This window comes from Amblyomma mixtum, chromosome 6 (genome assembly GCF_055824585.1).
Source record: "Amblyomma mixtum isolate Tamu chromosome 6, ASM5582458v1, whole genome shotgun sequence".
Taxonomy (NCBI): domain Eukaryota; kingdom Metazoa; phylum Arthropoda; class Arachnida; order Ixodida; family Ixodidae; genus Amblyomma; species Amblyomma mixtum.
The window spans coordinates 19,467,788-19,490,322 of NC_143017.1; the positions used below are offsets into that span (position 1 = coordinate 19,467,788).

Sequence of the window (22,535 nt, forward strand, 5' to 3'; positions counted from 1 at the left end):
AAAAAGGTGAATGTTGGAAGATATGGCAGAAGGAAGGTCATTAATATAGATTAAGAATAGGAGTGGTCCAAGGACCGATCCCTGTGGAACACCAGATAGCACGTTAGCAATCGGTGAATTAGTGTTATTTGCATGCACAAATTGCCAACGGTTAAGAAGGAAAGATTTAATCCAGTCGAAGACGTTAGGATTGAGATTAAGATGACTCAATTTATGTAGCAGCAATTTATGACATACTTTGTCAAAGGCTTTGGAAAAATCCAAAAAAATGCAGTCAGCACAGGATGAGTTGTCAAGTATGCGGTATAGCTTATCAGTGAAGGCAAGTAATTGAGTTTCACACGAGTATGTTTGACGAAAACCATGTTGCGCAGGTGTGAAAAATGAATTCTCATCGAGAAAGGTAACGACATGCTTGAAAATGATATGTTCTAGTAATTTGCAGCATGTGCTAGTGAGCGAAATGGGACGAAAGTTTTGAGGGAAGTGCTTACCACCGGACTTGTGAAGTGGAACCACCTTCCCAATTTTCCAGTCGTTAGGAAGGCTTGCTGTGTCGAGTGACTGTTGAAAAAGTTTGGTTAGTATAACTGAACTATAAGCACAAGTATTTTTTAGAAATTTAGCGCTAATCGCATCAGAACCAGGTGAAGAATCATTTTTCAGGGATTCAATTAATTTGGCTATGCCAGGTGGATCGATAGTTATAGGTGACATTGTCGGGAACCTGTGGTGCTGTATGTGAGGCAGATTAACGCTTGAAATGGAGGAAAAGCTTTCAACGAATGTGTTATTCAGCACGGAAGCACAAAGATCACTGGGGATAAGGTTACCGGAGGCATCTTGTAGTCTAATTAATGGGTCGTTCTCAGGGTGTATAACGCGCCAGAATTTCTTAACACTCGTTTTCAAAATAGTTGGTAATGTGGCAGACAAAAAGGTATTCTTTGTTTGTTTAATCGCGTTGACGTAAGCGTCGGAAGCAGACTTGTACTTCGCCCATCGCGCGTTAGATGGTGAAAGCTTCGCGCGGCGGTATAAACGTTTCTTTTTGTTAGATAATCGTTTGATGTGAGAGTTGTGCCAAGGTGCTTGTGGATTAGAGGTGACGATGCGCTTAGGGATATACTTATCAGTTAGTTCGTGAACCTTCGTTTTGAATGATATCCAGTTTTCTTCGACAGAGTAGTAGTCGGAGTTAGCAATAAAGTAATCAACAAATATGCCCAGTTCATTGTTAATAGCGGCAATGTTGGCGCGTTTGTAATCTAGAATGATCTTTTTTATTTTGCTCGGTTTTGGACGTGGTATATTAATGCAAAAATTGAGCAGAACGTGATCACTGATGCCTGGAAGATATGTTATATCAGTAGCTAACTCTGGATTAGTTGCTAGAATTAGATCAAGAGTGTTCGAAGCGTTATTCACTGTCCTTGTGGCTTTTGTTACTAACTGAGTTAGCGAAAACATGGCGCATAGTTCTAAGAATTCTTTAGCTTGATACGAAGGGGAAGATAAAGAAGGCTGCTGAGCAGTCCATGAAATAGTTGGAAAATTAAAGTCTCCAAGTAGAAAAAGTGGTGATGAAGGAAATCGTGCGCGAACAAGATTTATAGCATCGTGAAGTTCGTTAGTGAATGTAGACCAATAAGAAGGAGAACGGTAGCAGACGCCAATAATCAGTTTAAGATGACCTATCACTATTGACGCAAATATTAGTTCTAATTCGCTGAAGACTTGGATACATGAAGATGGAATGTCTTTAGAAATAGCAAGTAAGGCACCGCCGCCACGTTTGGCTATTCTATCGCAACGATATACCGAGTACCGATGAGCGTTTTGGAAGATTTCGGAATCCGATACATGCGTTGGGAGCAAGGTTTCGGTTAGCGCTATAATGTCAGCTGAGCATGTGTCTATGGCAGAAGATAAAGAAGTATGCTTGTTAAGTAGGCTCCTGACGTTAGTATAAAGAACTGATATCGACGATAGCAACTGTCCACTACCCCTCGCGATTCCCTACGGTGAAGCGGAAGATCCAGCCACAGAATCCAATCTAGACGATTCGCCACGTGCCACGATTTCTTCAACAGTGTCCTTGGTAGGGTTATACATGAAGCATTTTTTATTGATATGCAGTTTGTTATAGCGTATCTTAAAAGAGCGAGGGCCAGCGTGAATATTACCAAATTCAAAAAGTTTTTTCCGAGCCTGGCGCGTAGCCGGTGAGAAATCTTCACTGATTGTGATGTTATCCGTTTTAAATTGGTTACGAAGGGTTAATATCTTGTCTTTCATTTTAGTGTCCGAAAATTTGGCTATGATTGGTCGACACTTCTCATCTGAAAAAACGCCCAGGCGATGTGCACGTTGAATTGAACTGGAGGGGCATACTTCGACAATCTTAGTCAAGGCTTCCAGGAGTTTCGATTCAGTGTCTGCCCAAGTCTCTTCCTCATCGGGTATACCCCTAAATATTAGATTTTCACGTCGCGATCTATCTTCGGCTTCATCAAGGCGAGACTGCAGCAAATCATTTCGAGTGCGTTGGTCTTCTACAGATTTCTTTAAAGATGAGAGCTCCTGATCCATGTAGTCGATTTTCTTTCCCTTTTCCTCGAGTTCATCAAGCCTCTTGTGCATGCCAGCTAACTTTGATTCAATGTTCTTCTGACTATTCCTAATGTCTTTAATATCAGCTGCTAATTCGACCTGATCTTTAGAGCTTTGCAGCGTACGAGAATGTACATCCTTAAGCAGCTTAAACATAACTTTCATTTGTTCAGACGGATTGTCTGGCAGGTTGTCTATGTCAAGGGAGCGAGTCATAGGACCCGGGTTAGATTCAATGTCGCCAGAGCGCAAAAGCAGAGAAATCATTGAAAAGCATTCACAAGCAACATCAAAGCACACCCGCGGGCACGGGAACAGAAGTAAACAGCGATCGTCGCTTTTTCTAGCGTGCAAAGAATAGTGCGTACAAACCTGCACGGTAAAGAAGCGAAGCATGGACAAGCGCTACCAATACTGCAGTCTTTTTCTCGCTCCTCTGCACTTATGATCTGATAAATTTTATTTCAGTATCCCTATGACCAGCGGTTCATGCATACTAACCATTTCCTCTTTCATTTTATAGCCTTATGTATTGGCTGATATTGCCACGTATCATTGTAGTGTTTGTTCGTTCACGCTCAAGGCTGCAGGAAAGGGTTGCTATCACTTTTGTTCGTGACGCGAGAAGCGACCAGACCAATCTCGATTGACCGCTGCCATGAAAGGCTGCATCTAGGTTTTTCTAGATTACTGTAGATGATCTTGTCCTGTTATCTGGAAGTTTCCTTGCCGCCTTTAAATTGAGCGATGCCGCGAGCGGCGGACATTCGTAGTTCGACGACCGACGAGCACGTTTGTTGCTTACGCCGCCGCCGAGTGATTCAGTTCTTTTACGGGCGCAAGTCAGCCCAAATAAAGAGCTTCGTTTCCAAGACTGGTTGGTGTCTTCCTGACTGCTGGACTGCCGTCACTAGAACGTGACATCTGGTGGAGGTGCGGGGTAGCCTTCCATGTACCGGACACCCCCTACAAGCCGTGACGACAGCCCTCTGAGTCATCAACCGCAGGACCTGAGTCCAGTCCACCGCGCTAGCCGACGCCTGCAAGGGGACGCACCAGAGTTCGGGAATCTGCCGGACACTACCCGGAAGCGGAAGCCAGCCGCAACGTCTACCATGAGCTTGCCCCAGACGACGACTCCAATCATTCTTCACCAGCCCCGGGTGCCACCAACCTTCGACGCTTCGCCTGGCGCCGACCCCGAAGAATGGCTGGAGCAGTTCGACAGTGTGGCTGTCTTCAACAACTGGGACGATACCACGAAACTTAGGTACGTCTTCTTCGCCTTGGAGGGACTAGCAAAAGTCTGGTTTGAGAATGAGGAAGCTAACCTCACGAACTGGGAAACCTTCAAGGAGCAGCTTCTAAAGACCTTCACGAACGTCGTGCGAAAGGAGAGAGCCCAGCAGCTGCTACAGTCTCGCATACAACGCCCAAACGAGACCGTTGCTGTGTACACTGAGGAAATGAAGCGTCTCTTCCGGCGTGCCGACGCGAGCATGAAGGAAGAAGAGAAGGTGAAGTTGCTTATGCGAGCAGTTAGAGCAACTATTTGCCGGCCTCGTCCGCAACCCACCGAAAACCGTCGCGGAATTCGTAGAAGAGGCATCCACAATGGAGAAAACTCTTCACGCCCGAGCCCGCCAGTATGACCGCCAGCAGCGCTTTTTGTCAGCAAGCTGCATGGACACCGCTAACAACGATAACCTACGGGAGGTTATACGTGAAGTTGTGCGAGAGGAGCTCCGACGATTGCTGCCAACGGGAACGCAGCCGCAACTTTCATCGCTCACTGACGTCATCCGGGACGAGGTTCAGCAGGCCTTGGGTGTGACGCCGACACCCACGCAGCCTATGCAGCCCCCAGCTATGACTTACGCCGCAGCTGTGCGGCGTCCTGCACCTCGACGACGAGACCCAAGCCCCTATCGCCCTCAGCCAGCTGCGTTGGACCGCCGCCCACTCGCCCCAACCCGCCCGTCCTACGAGCGACGCGCGCAGCCGAGGAAATGCGACGAGTGGAGAACTCCCGACCAGCGCCGCCCACTATGCTTCCACTGTGGCGAAACCGGTCACGTCCTCCGGCACTGCCCATACAGAAGATTGGGCATCCGAGGGTTCTCTTACGACGCTCCACGACCCCAACCCGGCCAGCGACCAGCCGAAATCGAGGAGTTTTTACCTCGGGAAGAATACTCATCGCCGAGCCGCCTATCACGTTCCCCGTCGCCATCGTCCCCGCGCTTTGTATCTCCTAGCCGAGGTTACGCCGTGCGTGGACGCTCCCCCAGCCCCCGAAGGTTAAACTAAATAAAGCAGCCTCTGGAGGTGAGGTTGCTTCTAAGCGCAATGACAAAGATCCTCCATCGACGAATACTCAAGACAATGCCTCTACTACTACGACAACACCGACGACGGCGACACCGACGACGGCGACACCGACGACGACGACACCGACGACGACGACGACGACGCGGCCAGACTTGAAGCTTTTACCGCTGCCCAGTGAAGAAACGTCGCAGTACGCCCACCGCAGCCTCACTACTCGACGAAGCCGAGATCGGACACCGAAGACAACGTGCAATGCGAAAACGCGAACAAGTGACCTTGAAGTTATGATCGACGATCACGCGGTTACTGCCTTGGTGGACACGGGAGCTGACTACTCTGTCATGAGTGGCCCACTCGCTGTCCGACTCAGGAAGGTAACAACAACCTGGGATGGCCCGCTGATCCGCACCGCAGGTGGCAACCTGATTACGCCGTCAGGACGCTGCACCGCGAGAGTTACTGTAAATGGGAGAACCTTTGCGACAACCTTCCTGATCCTACAGCAATGCTCGAGAGACGTGATTTTGGGAATGGACTTCCTGAACAAACATCGGGCGATCATCAACCTTCGATCTAAGTCGATCAAGCTTTCCACGTAAAAAGCCATACCTGTTGCGACGGGCGCGACGTTGCCTTAAACGTCCTCGATGAAGCATTGAGCGTGCCGCCCCGATCAAGTGTTCTCGTCGGCATAGGTACTGGAGACATCAAAAATGCCGAAGGCGTTATCGAGGGGAACACCCAGTTACTCCTGGATCGAGGATTGGGCTTCGCGAGGGGAGTCGCCGAAATGCGAAATGGCCAAGCCCAGGTGTTGCTAACCAACTTCACGGAAGAATACCGGCATCTAAACAAAGGTACGACGATCGCTTTCCTCGACGAGCTGGCAGACATCAGTGACGTATTGGCCCTACCCTACCAATCCGCAGAACCATCTGACCAAGGCCATCAACCCACGTTCGACATCAACCCGGCATTACCCCAGAGCAGACAAGACCAAATAAGCAGTCTTCTTCAAAGGTACACCGATTGCTTCTCATCAGCATCGAATGTGCGACGAATCCGGCTTGCCAAGCACCGCATTGTCACAGACGAACACGCACGACCACTGTGACAGAGCCCCTACCGCGTATCGCCGCTAGAACGCCAAGCTATTCGAAAGCGAGTTGAGGAAATGCTTCGTGACAACGTCATCCAGCCATCGAGGAGCCCCTGGGCAGCACCGGTCGTCCTAGTGAAAAAGAAAGACGGCACCCTTCGCTTTTGCGTCGATTACCGCCGCCTGAACAACATTACGAAGAAGGATGTCTACCCCCTCCCCCGCATCGACGATACACTGGACCGGCTGTGCAACGCTAAGTACTTCTCATCGATGGACCTGAAGAGCGGCTACTGGCAAATTGAAGTCGACGAAAGAGGTCGCGAGAAGACTGCGTTCATCACGCCAGACGGACTCTTCGAGTTCAAGGTGATGCCATTCGGCCTCTGCTCTGCCCCAGCGACGTTCCAGCGAGTAATGGATACTGTGCTCGCAGGCTTGAAGTGGCAGATTGGCCTAGTCTACTTAGATGACGTTGTTGTCTTCTCCTTAAGCTTTGAAGACCACCTCAGAAGGCTTCGGATAGTGCTGGAAACGATCAAGTCTTCAGGCCTGACACTGAAACCAGAGAAGTGCCACTTCGCCTACGAGGAGCTGCTGTTCCTTGGTCACGTCGTAAGCAAGGATGGAGTTCGCCCAGACCCCCAGAAGACGGCTGCGATCGCACAGTTTCCACAGCCTAATGACAAGAAGGCTATACGCAGATTGCTTGGATTGTGCACTTATTACCGACGATTCGTCAAGAACTTTTCGCGCATCGCTCAACCTTTGACCCAACTTACCAAGGCTGACGTGCCTTTTAAATGGGAAGGGCCACAAGAGGAAGCTTTCAACGAGCTGAAGCGCCGCTTACAGTCCCCTCCTGTGCTCGGGCACTTTGATGAAAACGCCGAAACCGAAGTTCATACCGATGCAAGCGGGGTGGGCTTAGGAGCGGTCCTCGTTCAGAAAAATGGCAGACAGGAGAAAGTTATCGCGTACGCTAGCCGTTCACTGTCGAGAGCCGAAGCCAACCATTCGACGACAGAGAAAGAATGTCTCGCCATTATTTGGGACACGTCCAAATTTCGCCCCTACCTATACGGACAACCATTCAAGGTTGTTAGGGATCACCATGCTCTGTGCTGGCTGGCCAATTTGAAAGATCCCTCCGGCCGCCTTGCTCGTTGGAGCCTGCGTCTTCAAGAATTCGACATAACTGTAGTCTACAAATCTGGCCGCAAGCATTCCGATGCAGACTGCTTGTCACGAGCTCCTGTCGACGCAGCACCCGAAGAGGAAGACGACGACGCTTTCTTAGGACCGGTAAGCGCCAGCAGTACCGCGCAGCAGCAGCACTCGGATCCTGACTTGCAAAGCCTAGTTGATTATCTGAAAGGCAAGACCGCATCGCCTCCCCGAGGGTTCAAGCGTCAACTGTCGTCCTTCGTCCTTCACAATAGTGTCCTCCTGAAGAAGAACTTCGCGCCGAACAGGACAGTGCATCTTCTTGTCGTGCCCAAAAATCTCAGGAAAGAAATTATGCAGGCATGTCATGATGAGTCGACTGCAGGACATCTCGTGATTGCTCGCACGCTGCACCGCATCCAGGAGAAGTACTATTGGCCACGGCTAGCTACCGACGTTTCCCATTACGTGAAAACGTGCCGTGAGTGTCAGCGACGCAAAACGCCTCCGACTAGACCATCCGGAGTCCTGAACCCCATACCACCGCCAACTAAGCCTTTTCAGCAAATAGGGATGAACCTCCTCGGCCCCTTTCCGACCTCTTCATCAGGAAACAAGTGGATCATCGTGGCCACCGACTACATGACCCGCTACGCCGAAGCAAAAGCGTTGCTTAGTGGTACCGCAACAGAAGTCGCAAAATTTTTTGTCGAACATATTCTCCGGCGACACGGCGCCCCGGAAGTGCTCATCACAGACAGAGGAACGGCGTTTACAGCGGAGCTGACGCAAACCATTTTAAACTACAGCCAGACAAGCCTTCGGAGGACAACTGCCTATCACCCACAAACCAACGGACTCAGAGAGCGTCTGAACAAGACCATCGCAGACATGCTCTCCATGTACATCGACGCCAAACACAAGACGTGGGACTCCATTCTGCCCTACGTAATCTTCGCCTATAATACTGCCGTCCAGGAGACAACCAGGTTTACCCCATTCCAGCTGGTATACGGCAGGAAGCCCTCGACAACACTCGACGCAATGCTCCCGCACGTTTCCGACGAAGACAACCTCGACGTCGCCGCCTACCTTCATCGCGCCGAGGAAGCCCGAAGACTTGCGCGGCTTCGCATTCAAGACCAGCAGCACACCGACGCCCGACGCTACAATATGCGCCGACGAGACACGCATTACAAGCCAGGTGATCGTGTTTGGATATGGACGCCGGTTCGCCGCCGTGGATTGAGTGAAAAGTTGCTGCGACGCTACTTTGGCCCGTACAGGGTTGTCCGTCGCATCGGTGACCTGGACTATGAAGTCATCCCCGACGGCACGACAGCATCTCAGCGACGCCGCACACGCCCGGAATTCGTACATGTCGTACGGCTGAAGCCATATTATGAACGCTAAAGGACTCGAAGTTTTTATTCTCCGTGTTTATTTTCATTTTAAAGCATCGAGACGATGCTTCTTTGGAAGGGGGGTAATGCCACGTATCATTGTAGTTCTTGTTCGTTCACGCTCAAGGCTGCAGGAAAGGGTTGTTACCACTTTTGTTCGTGACGCGAGAAGCGACCAGACTAATCTCGATTGATCGCTGCCATGAAAGGCTGCATCTAGATTTTGCTAGATTACTGTAGATGATCTTGTCCTGTTATCTGGAAGCTTCCTTGCCGCCTTTAAATTGAGCGATGCCGCGAGCGGCGGACATTCCTAGTTCGACGACCGACGAGCACGTTTGTTGCTGCCCGAGCTCGTCCAGAACCAGCGAAGTTTTTTCGGCGCTGGCTTGCTGAGAAGTTTTGACAAGTGCAGGCGGGCCTCGGATCCACTGCGACCCCGAGGATCCGCAACCAGCCTCCCAGCCCAGGCGCCGTGCCTTTGCCGGTGCTCGGGCAACTTCCTGGCCTTCAAGCAGCAGCCCAGTCGGCCGCCCTTGACGTCATGGGAGGCCCGGGACCTGCTGCCCCTCCGGTGTTCCGTGCGCCGCCCCCAAAGGCGCACTGTTTTTCGTTCACAGTTACATCCGACGCGACAGCTGACGACATCGTCGACGGCATCGAGTTGGTTGTCGGCCCGAAAGGGCTAGAGAGCCTCCAGCACCATTGAGGCATGAAGTTCTGCGTCGCCATGGCCTCGGCTGCGGCGGCGGAGAAGATGCTCGTGGAAGGCGCCTTCAACGTGAACGGCACTTCCGTCCCAGTAGCCTGCGTGGGTCCTGCCGTGGTCCACGTGACGGCTTTTCGTGTGCCGCTGTTCGTGGGAGACGCGGCGCTGGCAGCGGCACTGAGCTCTTTCGGCAAGGTGCTGGACATCACCCACCCCGTCCTCAAGGGCCGTTGTCACGTCGGCAACGGGACGCGCGTGGTCCGGATCGAGATGAAGCAGGCGGTGCCGAACTTCTTGACCGTCCAGGGCCACCGCGTCATGTTTGACTACCGAGGCGTCCGGAAGGTGTGTTCCCGCTGCGGGCAGGACGGCCACATCGGCGCGGCGTGTCGAACGCCGCGGTGCGCTCGCTGCGAGGTGTTCGGCCACGACACGGCCGGATGCGGAGCGGCTTGCAGGCGCTGCGGTGGAAGCCACGCCACAGCGGACTGCCTGCGGCCACGGTCCTATGCGGCGGCCGCCGCCTCGAGGAAGGAACCGAGTAAGGACAACGTGGCCGCAGAAACGCGGAGCCCACCAACCGTCCGGACGCCTGTTGCCGACGAGCACCCAACGACCAGCCGCCCGAGGGAGCCCGAACCCGCCCCCGCGACGGAGGTGCCCGTGAAGGAGCAGCTCGAGGGGACGCCTTCAAACGAGGTGGAGCCGTTCGGTGCTGTTTTCGCGGAACCCTTGCCGCCGCTACCCCGCACAGGTTCCTTCAACACCGAGAGCAGCAGCGGCGATGAGTCGAGCGTGGCGTCGGGCGACCTGGTGGACGTACCGGACAAAGTCACGCCGCTTCGCCTGACAGGCGACTTGACGTGCGGCCAGGTGTCAGGAACGACGACTCCTGGAGGTGCGGACGACGCGCGCTTCCCGTCACCAGCCAGCCACACCCTCCCATCGGCGACCCTGGCGTCGGCATCGGCTTCAGCTGCGAGCGTCGCCAAGACCGGTGAGCAACCGGTGAGCGAGGCCACAAGCGCCGACGGCCCCGAAAACATGGACTTTTCCCGACCAGACTTCAAACGTGCCCACCCCCAATCATCGGAATCCGAAGGGACTGTTAACGAACGTTCTAGCAAAAAAGTGCCGCGCGCGCCAAGCGCCGCCCATGGCAGCGCTCTTTAGGTTGTATGCTATGCCGTCGGTGCTCTTGGCAGTCATGGCGGTTGTGCATCTCCTCTCCCTGAATGTTCGGGGATTTCAATCCGTAGACAGACAGAGAGAGGTGATGCACTTTGCCAGGGCTAGGGGCGTCGACATCCTGTTTTTACAGGAATGCAACTTCCGTACTTCACTTGATGTGCTGAATTTCACCACCCGGTTTTCTGTTTTTGCTTATTTTTCGTTGACTGATTTTCATATGTGCGGTGTTGGTGTCGTTTTTGTAAACCCCTGCCTGCGCGCGGGTGCTCATTGCACTTTCGGGCTGGACGGCCGCACTCTTGCGGTCGACTTCACACTAAACCAGCGGCGGGTACGTGCGTTGGTTGTATATGCGCCAGCACGGCGGACTAATAGTTCTGATTTTTTTGAGCGCCTCGACTCATTCCTCCTTGATCCCTACCCCACTTTCATCGTCGGTGACTTCAATTGTGTACTTAACATCGACCGTGACGTCCGCGGACAGGGTCACGGTCGCCGTTATTGCGGTGCCCCCGCGCTCCGCGATCTCGTGACTCAGTTCCGCTTGTCTGACGCGTGGGTGCAGCTTCACGGGGATGCCTTTGGAGCGACGTTTGAGAGAGCACAGTCAGCGAGTCGGATAGACAAATTCTATTTTCCACCAGAGCTCGCTTCTTTTGTCGTTAGCTGCGAAGTTCTCGCGTTCCCTGCAGGCACGCCGGTGATTTCCGATCACCACCCCTTGTCAGTCAGGCTCGACTTTGGTGAGGACACCCCACGTACTGTTACGTGGCGCATGGACACGAGCCTACTGGCGGACCCGGAAAGCGTGGCGTCGCTGCGTACGGCGTTGGCAGCATCGTGCAGGAGCTTCGTTGCGACTGATTCATGGGACACACTCAAGGCTCGTTGGCAAGCAACCCTGGTGGCGGCCGGTCAAGACCGCAGACGCCGGGTAACTCATGCACTGAATGACACCCTCAAGCGCATCCGTATAGTGCAAAGGGGAGCACCCTTAACCTTTGCCATGAGCGATTACCTGAGTCTACTTAAAGCACGTTACCACGTGTTGCTCTGCCAGTCATCACGGGCAGCTAGTCGTGCACACCAGCTCGGGCGGCCGATATCAGACCCGGCTGTGCTACGACACGTACGCGCAGGCACGGCAGAGGAATTCGCTCCCGCTACTGTGCCTTTCGTGACACTCCCAGACGGCACCCAAAGCAAAACCACGGCCGATATCTGCACGATCTTCGCAAGCCACTTTTCGAACCTGTTCTCTACGGACAGTTGGCTACATCTTCAAGATGGTTATGACGGGCTTCTACAAAGTTTTTTTGGAAACTTGCCACGAGTAGCTGAAGAGTTGCATGAAAACCTTTGCGCACCAGCCACAAGCCAAGAGCTGCACGCCATCCTGCAGAGTATGAATGCAGCCTCTGCCCCCGGTCCAGACGGCATTCCAACAAGTTTTTATTCAAACTTTTTTTACGAGATCCAAGGAGCGCTCCTGAAGATGGTCAACGGCTTCCTCGCGGATGGGTTACGTCCAAACTCTTTCCGCGAATGTCGCATCATACTCATTCCGAAAGCGGGCGGTGACCCCTCCGACCCGCAAGCATGGCGGCCCATAAGCCTCTTAAACGCAGATTACAAAATAGTCACATCTTTACTGAACACAAGAATGCGGACGATCCTACCTCACCTAATCCACCGGGCTCAAACCAGCAGCGTGCCTGACCGCTCTGTATTTGATGCATTGGCACTCACTAGAGACCTGTTCACATTTGCCAGCAGGACGGGCTTCAGCGGGTGCTTTGTTTCACTAGACCAGGCGAAAGCATTCGATCGGGTGGAACACTCGTATCTGTTCGGAGTCCTTGAAGCCTTCGGATTCCCTCCGCAAATTGTCAGCAGGCTGCGCTTACTTTACGCAGACCTGAATGCTCGTCTCTCCGTAAACGGCCACCAGAGCGCTCCCTTCTCAGTCACCAGGGGCATAAGGCAAGGATGCCCTCTCTCCCCAACATTCTTCGTGTTGTGCCTGGATCCACTCATCCGGCGCATTAACGACAGCCCATCCATACGCGGCTTCCCTCTGCCTGGCCAGGGCCAAATCAAGGTATCGGCCTACGCCGATGACGTGTCGCTTTTCCTCAAGGACGAGGATAGCTACGCCGCTTTTTCGCGGCTGTTTCTCGAGTACAGCGATATATCTGGGGCCCTATTGAACAGGGAAAAAAGGAAGGCACTAAGGTTTGGCACCTTCACACCGAACCTTGCGGGCGAGGTGGAGTGGGTGCAGGGAGTGAAAGTCCTGGGAGTAGTATTCCTCGCCAGCGGAGAAGTAGCCCGCGAAACCTGGACTAACCTCCGCACGAACGCTGAGAAACGCCTCTCGGTGGCGTCAACTTTCCGCCTTTCAATGGCAGAGCGCTGCTATATAGTTAAGTCCACAATCCTAGCCGCATGTTTTTTTGTCGCCCGCGTCGCAAACCCACCGCGCACGTTTGCGCGCAGGCTAACCTCGGCCTGTGGCTCTTTCGTTTGGGCGGGCAAAACCGAACTTGTGTCACGAATGTTCATGCGCCTTCCATCGTACATGGGTGGGTTTGGTATACCTTGTATCCGCACCATGTGCAATGTGCTCGCCTTGCGAGGAGTACGAGATCTTGTACGCAACCCAGACTATCCCGGGAGAACACTCCTCACATATTTTCTGGGTACAGCGCGTAACGTGTTTTTTTCACAACACGTGGTTGGCCCTACAGCCGAGCAGCCGCCGGCATTTTTCGTTAATGTGCGTCGCACACTGACGTCGTTGACTGCCAGCGTGCCCGATCTGGATGTTGATGAAACCCCACCCTCCAGAATGTGTGAAGCACTAACGGTCGCTGCGCTGACCCGCGAACAACTCCAGAAAACGAGACGGGCACGCTGGCGCCAACTGACCTCAGCTACGCTTCCTGCAGATGTCAGGGACTTCGGCTGGCTGCGAGGCTGGCGGGTCCTGCCCACAAGAGACCGCCTTGCGGCGTGGGGCGTGGCGCCCTCCGCCCGATGCCCGCAGTGCGGTCTGCTTGAAACTTTGCAGCACGCAATGTTTGAGTGTGTAGTTGCGCGCACTTTTTGGACATTAGTGTCACGCATGTTTTTAACCCGCCTGGAAGCGCGCACTAGTTCTCCCGAAGTGTTTCAAAATATGCTCTTGTGTGTCGGCATGTTCGTTTTGTGGCGGCAGCGTGGAGTGGCATCCTTAAATGGGCGTCCGCAAAGAACAATGTTCCCAATGTTGCAGCGCCTGCGCACGCGCCTCTTTGAACAAGCATGCATGGACGCTCTGTCAATGAGCGAGGCTGAGTTCTTGCGCAAATGGTCGACATACTTTATCGTCCTGCGCGGCGGTCGAGTATCGGCATTTTTACTGCATTACTGACATGCTCAGTGCTGCGTCACTGCGCATGTGCTTGAATGATCAGAGAATTAAGTTCATCTGTTTTGTTGTATTTTCTATGCTATGACAGATAAAATAAACTTCTCTTTCTACGCCGCCGCCGAGTGATTCAGTTCTTTTACGGGCGCAAGTCAGCCCAAATAAAGAAGTTCGTTTCCAAGACTGGTTGGTGTCTTCCTGACTGCTGGACTGCCTTCACTAGAACGTGACAATATTCTATGAAAACACATGCTTAATGTTTGCTACATTGCTCCCGCAGGCTACTAAAGTACCATATGCGTGCTCATTACTTACTGCGATTTAGCTTGGTTGCTAGGTAATCTGTTTTAGCCTGAAATAGAAGGATGCTTTCTTGAATTATCATAAATCATTTCCGTCGTTCATTCCGGCTCCGTACTCGCACAGTGATTGTACACCGTTGTCTGTTAAGGTGAAGACTGTGGGTAAACGAGCAGTAGCACTTTTAGTGTTCTTTGTTAAAAACGTCAGCAGCTATGCGAACTCCCCGCACACTCAGCCGGTACCGCGCACCAGCTTCACCGTCATCAGATGGGGCACTCGGTTGAAGAAAAACTGCGTGAAAACGCCTCGAAACACCGCGTTTGCGTTTGCGAAACACCGCGTTGCAGCCACCGTAGTTATGATATAGCCGAAAGTTGCGACGTGGACAGATGTCGCGTTCAGGGAAGACAATGGATCCATCCGAGGCGGAGGGCTCGGTCTTAACACTGCACGCACGCGGGTGGCGAAAGCCAGACAATTACGATAGGTCGAACACAGGACGAACGCTCGCGGGAAGTTTCACGTAAACCAACTTCACGACAACTTGCTCAATTCCGAGCCAACACATTTCTCGTACCGTCATGTACACGTCGTAGCCCTCCCAAAAGAGAATAAAATATAATGAGACCAACGCGTAGTATTAAAAACAAATGCAACAATTGCGAAATCGCGATGCGGGAAAACTAGCGCTGATCATCCGCACTACGATGTCTACAATCGCCATTAAATATTTTTCGTACTAGTTATTGATGAGTGCTCCCTAGAGTGCGCCGTCTGTTGTGATGTTGTTTATTAGGGTGCTAGCCTAATTTTCATCACTCCTCCTGCTCCAAGTGAGTCCGTTCGCGTTCCTTGGCATTCTTTTTGTTTGCGTCTGGCAAATGTGCAGTGCTTAATTTTCTTCGAAATTGAGCTCAAATTTTGTTTCTAAGCTTCCTTTCATGAAATAAGGGTACTAGTTACTCATTATACCCAAGCGCCCAAGCGCGGCAATATGGTTAGAAAGGAAATAGCTTGTGCAGAAAGGCCGCCGCGGTGGCTCAGTGGCTATGGTGCTCGGCTGCTGACCCAAAAGACGCGGGTTCGATCCCGGCCGCGGCGGCTGGAATTTCTTTGGAGGAGAAATTCTAGAGGCCCGTGTACTGTACGATGTCAGTGCACGTTAAAGAACCCCAGGTGGTCGAAATTTCCGGAGCCCTCCACTACGGCGTCTCTCATAGCCTTAGTCGCTTTGGGACGTTAAAAACCCCATAAACCATAAAGCTTGTGCAGAAACTTCGCAGCTAAGGAATTCATCCTGGCGCGAGGATCGAACCAGGAGCACAGCATATCCAGGACAGGCGCTCTAACTACAAACTAAGATGACTAGAACGGCTAGCAAGCATACGGTAGAGCGACACCAAATCGATGTACGACTTGAAGTGGGAAAGGTGTGAGCTCAATCTTTAGCAGAATCCCCCTATACATTGTACTTCGAGAATGTGGCTTCCTTCTTTTCAACTCATTTACTTTTATCTGAGGCAATAAAGTGCTGGAGCAGGCTTCCTCGCACTTTTTTCCTGTTTTCCCGAGAGCCGTTGTGCTGAGGTTTGGAAGTGTGTGCACTCATAGCGCGTAAGGGTGCGATACTATTGCGGTTTTCATTTCCTAGCTCAGGAAAAGATAAGCATTTAGATTTATTTGCTTAGGCTTTTTTAAGAAGAAAGAAGCTGTTCATTTGCGCATAAGAATTCATGCAAATTTCCGCGCGCACCAACTTTGTGGCTTGTGGTTAGCAGCAGAGGAACCGTCAGAGCTCGGAGGCAGACGCCGTGCTGTGATCGTGTACAGCTGTTCAGCCTGTGCAGCTGGTCAGGCACTGTTCCGGTTCGTGGTTCCGGTTCCGGTTCGACTGGTTGAGGCGGAGACGTCATTTCGACTTTACCTTTAACCTCTCTTTACCTGCTTTTCCTCTCCTCTGTCTTCCGGTCCTTAGAGTGAAGGCAGAAAAAGCGAGCGCATTACGCTACCCCCTTCCACCAGGGATAAGGGATTTCCCTATATACATTTGTCCAGACAATCTACACGTCAGCGCCAATTCCTCCTGTAGCGGTAGGAGGAAAGACAAATGGAGCGTCGTATCGTTGTCATGGTAACGGTATCCAACTAAAAAAACTTGGTCGCTGAGCAGGATTTGCACCAACGTCGGAGGTGCCAAAGCAGCTTCATATGGCCGCGGCCCAGAAAATGCGTACATCGCCGCAGCCTGTCGTGGTGCGTGCAGGTGCGCTACCTATTTATTTTTTAAAACATTAGTCTCCTTCAGTCACCAGCTGCGTTGAAGAAGTTGAAAACTAAGCGGAGTTTCCTACCCCTGGGGCCACTCTAGGGGTTGCACGAGCGATGAGCCGCGGCCAGGCGGATCACCTGACCGCGCCAAACCGTAGGGACCACTCCCAGTTTAACTCGAAAAACATCCTCAGTGTCTTGCAGCGCACACGGGAGGGGGGTTCGGGTGTCTACATATACGCCGACGCTTTCACCGTTTTCCCCTCGGGAGCTCATGCACAGACACCGCATAAAATCGCTTTCTCGCGGCGGACATTTGGGTTTCGCAGCCACTTTTCACACAAAATACGACATCGGAGTCCAGGCGCAAAGTATCCGTCAGTGTCAGCGCATAGCCAGCCGCCCGGAGTGCGATGCATTCTAAGCACGTCCGAGAGAAGCTTTTGAGAGCGACTTTGGCATATGTCGGCACGCTGTGCGACGGGCTGGCATCGACGCTTTCAGGGCGAGCGTGCTCCACGGCGGCTTTCACGATGTCCACGCCTCGTCCCGCATAGAAAATTGCATTCCGATGTTTCGGTTTTCGCGCGATTGCGAAACCAGAAAAACCAGACTAGCGGTGACACCACACTTGTCCAAATATTGGTCTGCGGCCTTTTTTATTGAAATATGTGTCTAGGAAGCTTAGCGTGTTTAGTGCTGTATCAGTGTTGGGGGTTTTAGCGAAAGGCTTGCTTTTACTCTGTTCGATTCTGGCTAAAAAAAAGTTTAGACGGAAGGAAAGAAACGGCGGTGCGATAAGGGATCAGGAAAAAATATGCACCAAATAGCTTAACCCTGGTTTACTGGAAAAGGCAGGATCCCAGGGCGCTTTTTGCTTGGTCCTCCGTAATGTGAAACCTTTTCTTCGCTTGTCATTTTCTGCTTCTGCAGCCAACATTTTTTTATCGGTGGCCATAGAAATTGCACTAATAGGAATGAAATGTCGTTTTGTGAGTGATGCTACAATACCTTGTATTTTTATAATTGTTATCAGTTTCTTTCTCAGCGCTGACAGTTTTTGACACACACACACCCATATTGTGAACACGATCACGATGCACATTGGAGACTTTATAAAATAAGGGTAGGCCTGGTAACAAGGTGCTACATGCAGAGTGTCACGCAGGCAGAGCGAAGATGCAGTATTCCTGGAAGGAGACGTTATTAACACTAATCGAAAACAAGAAGGCTCACATTACTTCTCGTCTCGGTAAAACGGTTTCGCAGTCAGCCAGGCTCAGGAAAGTTCAGGCTATTGAACTGCTAATTTAGGCCCACTTTCAATGCTGCCAGGAGAGTCAATGTTCTCTATCAACCAGAATTCTTTTTTTCTTTCAAAGAAATGGTAACCTTGGAGCAGGAAATCACACATAAGGTCTGGGCTGCTTTTTTATTGCAATTACGGTTAAAAGAGCTATAACCATGCAGCGTGAACTACATCTGCTGGTTTGAACACACGAGAGTTGGAGTGTGCAAGGACTTCTATCAATTCACTCTTTAATGTAACGTACCGTCTTTGTCAAAAGTAACGAGGCTGCATGGTTTGCTTCTAGCTCGTACAGTGGAGCCCTTACAGCTTCCCTGAAGCTGAAATGGTCGTTAAAGGGAAGGACTGGGGTCTTGTTACCTTCCAACGCCTTTTGATATTTAGGAGAGCCACAGGGGCTCCACTATGCAAACTGGAACCAAACCATGAAGCCTGGTTACTTTTGGCAAAGACGGTACCTCACAGGAATCCTTGTGTTAAGTGAACTGCGAGTGACCAATGGGCCATTGTTCAAAATATCGCACGATTTCGAAAGAAGCCTCCTTAATGATCCAAGTTGCCGCGCCACTCACTACCTTGGCACTTGAGCAGGTAATGTCACTTGGCGTTATTCGTGCCCTTTGCAGGATGTTTTACTAATGGCAGTGAAGGACCAAAATAACCCAAACAACAACTGTGCTTACCCAATGGTGAATGCACGCGGGCAGACATAAAAAGAACAGCCCAGTGTTTCACACTTCTCCGTCTTCCACTGCGTTATGTAACGCTAAAGAATGTGCCCATCACTCACCCATTTCGTCGATCTTGGGCGTGAGAGCCAATGTGATGCCGATGAGCAGCAGCGCTATGGTGAGGATCACGGCGCTCACCGTCACCACGATCATCTCGGCCTTCTTATCGCGCTTGCCCTCTCCCTCCTGGCTGTTGTCCTCCTCGTCGTCCTCGCCAGGCTTCCTCTTCAGCCTCCGCTTCTTCTTCCTGCGCCGCTTGCGGTCCTCCCTGGTGGACGCCGCCCCGGACCAGGCGCCCTCGGACCGAGCCGTGGCCACGGTGTCGCAGTCAGATGCCAGGTCCTCGTCCACTTCGACCACTAGGCGGCTGCTTTGGCATCGGCTCGCTGACGGCTCCTCGGATTGGGACGAGCGGCTCTGGGAGCGCCGGTGGTGGTGCTTGTGGTGCTTCCGGTGGTGGTGCTTACGATGCCGCCGAGGCTGGCTGTCGCTTCGAGACAGCTCGGCTTCTTCAAGGGCTGACGACGAGGCGCCCTGTCCCAACCAGGCCGCGACGCGGCTGTCTCTGTCGGCGACGTCGTCGGCACCGTCGCAGTCGGTGATCACGATGCGACACTCGTCGTCCTTGGGCACTTTAGGTTTCGCCCCCGTGTTGGGCATTCTGGCTTCGGTTTTCACGCAGTCTCCGGGAGCTGTAGCGATCGGAGAGCTCATCTCTCCCTGGACAACAAGAGGCCCTTCAAGTAGGCTCTCCGAAGAGCGTGGTTTCGGTCGTCGTCGTTTATCGGTAATGTCATAAAACTGCGAGGTCGCTTGAGGTCTCCAAGTGGCCTGCCCACTCGTTCTTGAACAGAAGATGCGTGTCACGTCTCCTCGCAAGAACCGAAGACGGCAACGATGAAGAGCGCAGCTCTTGCCGCATGTTCTTTGGGCACCATCAAAGCTTCCCCTCTCTTGCTGAGCGGTGATCGTTAAACCACGCGGCGCCTCCGAGCGCTCCCGCGCGTCGATTAGGCTGATTGACTCTTGGCGAGGAAAAAGGAAGAGGCGCAGACGAGCGCTCTTATCTTCTTGCCCAGCTGATAGCGCTGTCCAGAACACTCCCTAATTGCCGTTTTAACCCTAAGCGCCACGTTATGTTCCAAGTGCGCGATGAGGGCCAGTTGGTGGGTCGTGCTTTTACTCGCGCTTTTTTTTACGCCTCGATATCTCTCGCGCCTATACGGGAAAAAGGGATTGCCGTAAACGACATCATTAAAGCGCAATTATGACTAATTTTCGTCGAAGCGACCCGCACAGCGGACACTTCACTTTCGGTCATTCTCTCGCACGCGACTTAGTCGCCGGCCCTCGCTGTGACGGAAACGTAATCGCAAAATCAATATTGCCTCGCTAATCTTCGAGCTCGTTTGACGCACCACTTTCCACGTGAGCGAGGGGTGTGAGATAAGCGATGTTCCTTTTCGCTGCCAATGTCATTTTTCTGCCTCCAAACCTGAACGCCCGAAGGTAAAACCAAAAACCTAGGGAGTAGTAGGCAGGATTTATTCCTTTCGCCCTCCAAGAGCTGCTGTGTATGCTGCTGCCTCTTCTATCTTAATACGCGCGAAAGGCAGGCAACTGTTCCCTCTTCCGGCTTTCTGTCGTGAAGAGTTTGGGCGCGTTATTCGTCTTGATTACGCCTGCCTACTCCACTTTCCAAGCTTATCCCCTGAGAGATTCTGCTCAGCTTTTCTGATGCTGTTTCTTTTTATCAACCCCTGCCAGGTGTGATTTGAATCACTAAACACGTTTTTTTTTATGCTCTTCCAGGGACCTGATTTCTATGAGGGGGGTATTTCGCTCTGATAGCGTAACTCCTGATTACGAACATGAACTTTTATCACGATCACTGTCTACGAGATGTTTAAAGTGAACGCGACTGTTTCCGCTGTCTATTTCGTCGAACGACGCAGTCGAATTTTCGCTTAAGTTTGGAATAGAACCTCCGATCTATATTTCTTCCAAAAAGTGTGCTAAAAATAAAAGAAAATGGTGGTAACACTGTTATGCTGTAAGCCCTTTCAGAGGAAATTTACGGGACATAAAACGAAAAAGAGGAATGCACAAAACTTTTTCTTAGATCGCCCAAGTTCTCTTACCTGCTATCTCGTAATTCTATTGCTTATACGGGTTTGCCTCAAAGCCCCTGGTGTCAGCAAGTGGAGAAAGGGGTAGAAAATTTGGCGAACAACCAATATTGTCAGCAACACGCTGGACAGATAAACGAAAATTTCAAGTACAGCAACAAAAAAAAAAGGCTTGAACCTGGGACCTCAGCTGTTATCGATTGGAGCGTTTCTTTCTTCTCCCAAAGTAGATTTTACGACTGGCCGCCCGAGTCCCATGCCAACCTGGCTTCCCACTGCGTGCCTCTACTTTTCGCTACCCAGAGCAGCGTCGGAGGCTCGCCGCGGTTCGTGATCGTAAAGAACCTAGGAGCAGGCCAACGTTCAGCAGCAAATGCACCTCGTGCGCCCTTCGACGCTGTAGCGGATTCTGAACGCAGTGAACTCCTCTAGGGCTGATTCTCTCTACTCGAAAGCCTAGCAAAAAAAAAAAAGCCGCAGCGTCAAGAATGGATAAAGCCGTTAAAGGAAGTCGCTTTGTCGGGCGCAAACTCACGTACGGCACGTTCGCAGCTCAGATATGTGAGGACACTCAGTCCCGCCACACATTCTCTTCCCTCTCCGACTGCTCGCTTCGTTTCTATTGCGCGTTAAAGATGCAGTTTACTTCGAAGATGCCAGTTATAGTGAGTGATCGGGACGAAAATACTTGATCGAAAAGAATATCATAAACATGCTGTGACGGAAGGCTCTACTGAATGAATGGATGTCATATTCGGGGACACTTGTCCCAGAGAGCAAAAAAAAAAAGATGGTTCAATAACAGCTTCTGCGAAGCTTTTTCGACTTTTAGGCGTGCCTTAAGAGAGAGAGAGCTCTGAAACTACAAACGTTTTAAGCCACCAGAAAAATCTTTCTGTCTGCTCCTAAGCTACTCGTTATGTGGCGTTTATGTGTTGATTTCGTAGCACTTCTTTTCTCTACCCCTAAGCCAGGCATATCCCCAGTGACTAACTTCCTGGGTGTTCCTTGAGATAGATGAGCTCTGTGCTTGAGGACAATACGAGTGCAAGGCAGCACAAGAACCGGCGAAAAAGCTCTCAACCGAGGTGTACTTTTTAAGACGCCTCCTTTGTCGGCCTTTAGATGGCACCTTACAGCGGCTTCTATGACTGCGATCGTTCGACGAATCAGGAACGTATCGCGCGCTACTGGGAACGGAGTTCGCTGGCACTGCACAACAAAAGGAATCCTGGTGTGCTGAGCTGCGCACCTAGGGCCCCTCTCTCTTCGAGCCCTGGAGAGTGAGTGATACGGCCCAGAGGCAGGCGCAGTCCACTAGGGCCGCCAAGCGGAGTGACAAAACGTGTTGCCGACCTAAAAGCGCTCAGGACGCGCACGTTGTTCACTTCACGCACGGGCGCACCACCACTGCTGCTGCACACGGCACGCACCGAGCACGCACTGCCGAGCACCGGCGGCCACGGAGCACACGTCACTTCAATTCTTTCCGTTGCTGTTGCTTTCTTTTTGGCCGGCGCCTCCCTCGTAGCCTTTATCGCACTTCCTATTCCGCCCAAGCTTTCATAGAAAGAGCGCAGTCGATAGCCAACGTCCACACCTGCATCGCCTGTTCCTCCTGCGGATGACAAAAGCTGTTTTGCTCTCCTTCTCAGAGGGAAACCAGGCACTTTTTGTTTCGCCCAGAGTTGAGACGGGAGGCTGTACTTCGCACTGATGTAGTTAAGTAACACGGCTGATTGCAGCGCAAACGAGCTTCAACATGCTCTGTCGTCTAGAGTCTGCGAGAGTACAAACAGGTCATCAATGACGGAGTCGGGACGTTCAACAGGAATACACCAAAGAGCACCAATCGATAGTGGGGACTAGT

General features: G+C 51.9%; 2 protein-coding genes across 2 annotated transcripts in view; both read right to left on the bottom strand.

Moving 5' to 3' along the window:
• The window catches only part of LOC149338345 (uncharacterized), a 146,634-nt gene extending 125,022 nt beyond the window's left edge, over positions 1 to 21,612 (bottom strand). Inside the window, exon 1 of the mRNA XM_089547622.1 lies at positions 18,596 to 21,612. Within this exon, the coding sequence (XP_089403748.1) occupies positions 18,596 to 19,250 (655 nt within the window). The 5' untranslated portion in view covers positions 19,251 to 21,612. The remainder of the gene's footprint in view (positions 1 to 18,595) is intronic.
• On the bottom strand, positions 2,020 to 2,880 carry LOC149338346 (uncharacterized). Its single transcript, XM_089549988.1, has one exon. The coding sequence runs from the start codon at positions 2,878 to 2,880 to the stop codon at positions 2,020 to 2,022; it is 861 nt and encodes a 286-aa protein (XP_089406114.1).
• Positions 21,613 to 22,535: the final 923 nt, after the last annotated feature.

Coding starts and splice junctions, on each gene's coding strand:
- LOC149338346 (XM_089549988.1), bottom strand. CDS start 2,880: ATGATTTCTCTGCTTTTGCGCTCTGGCGACATTGAATCTAACCCGGGT.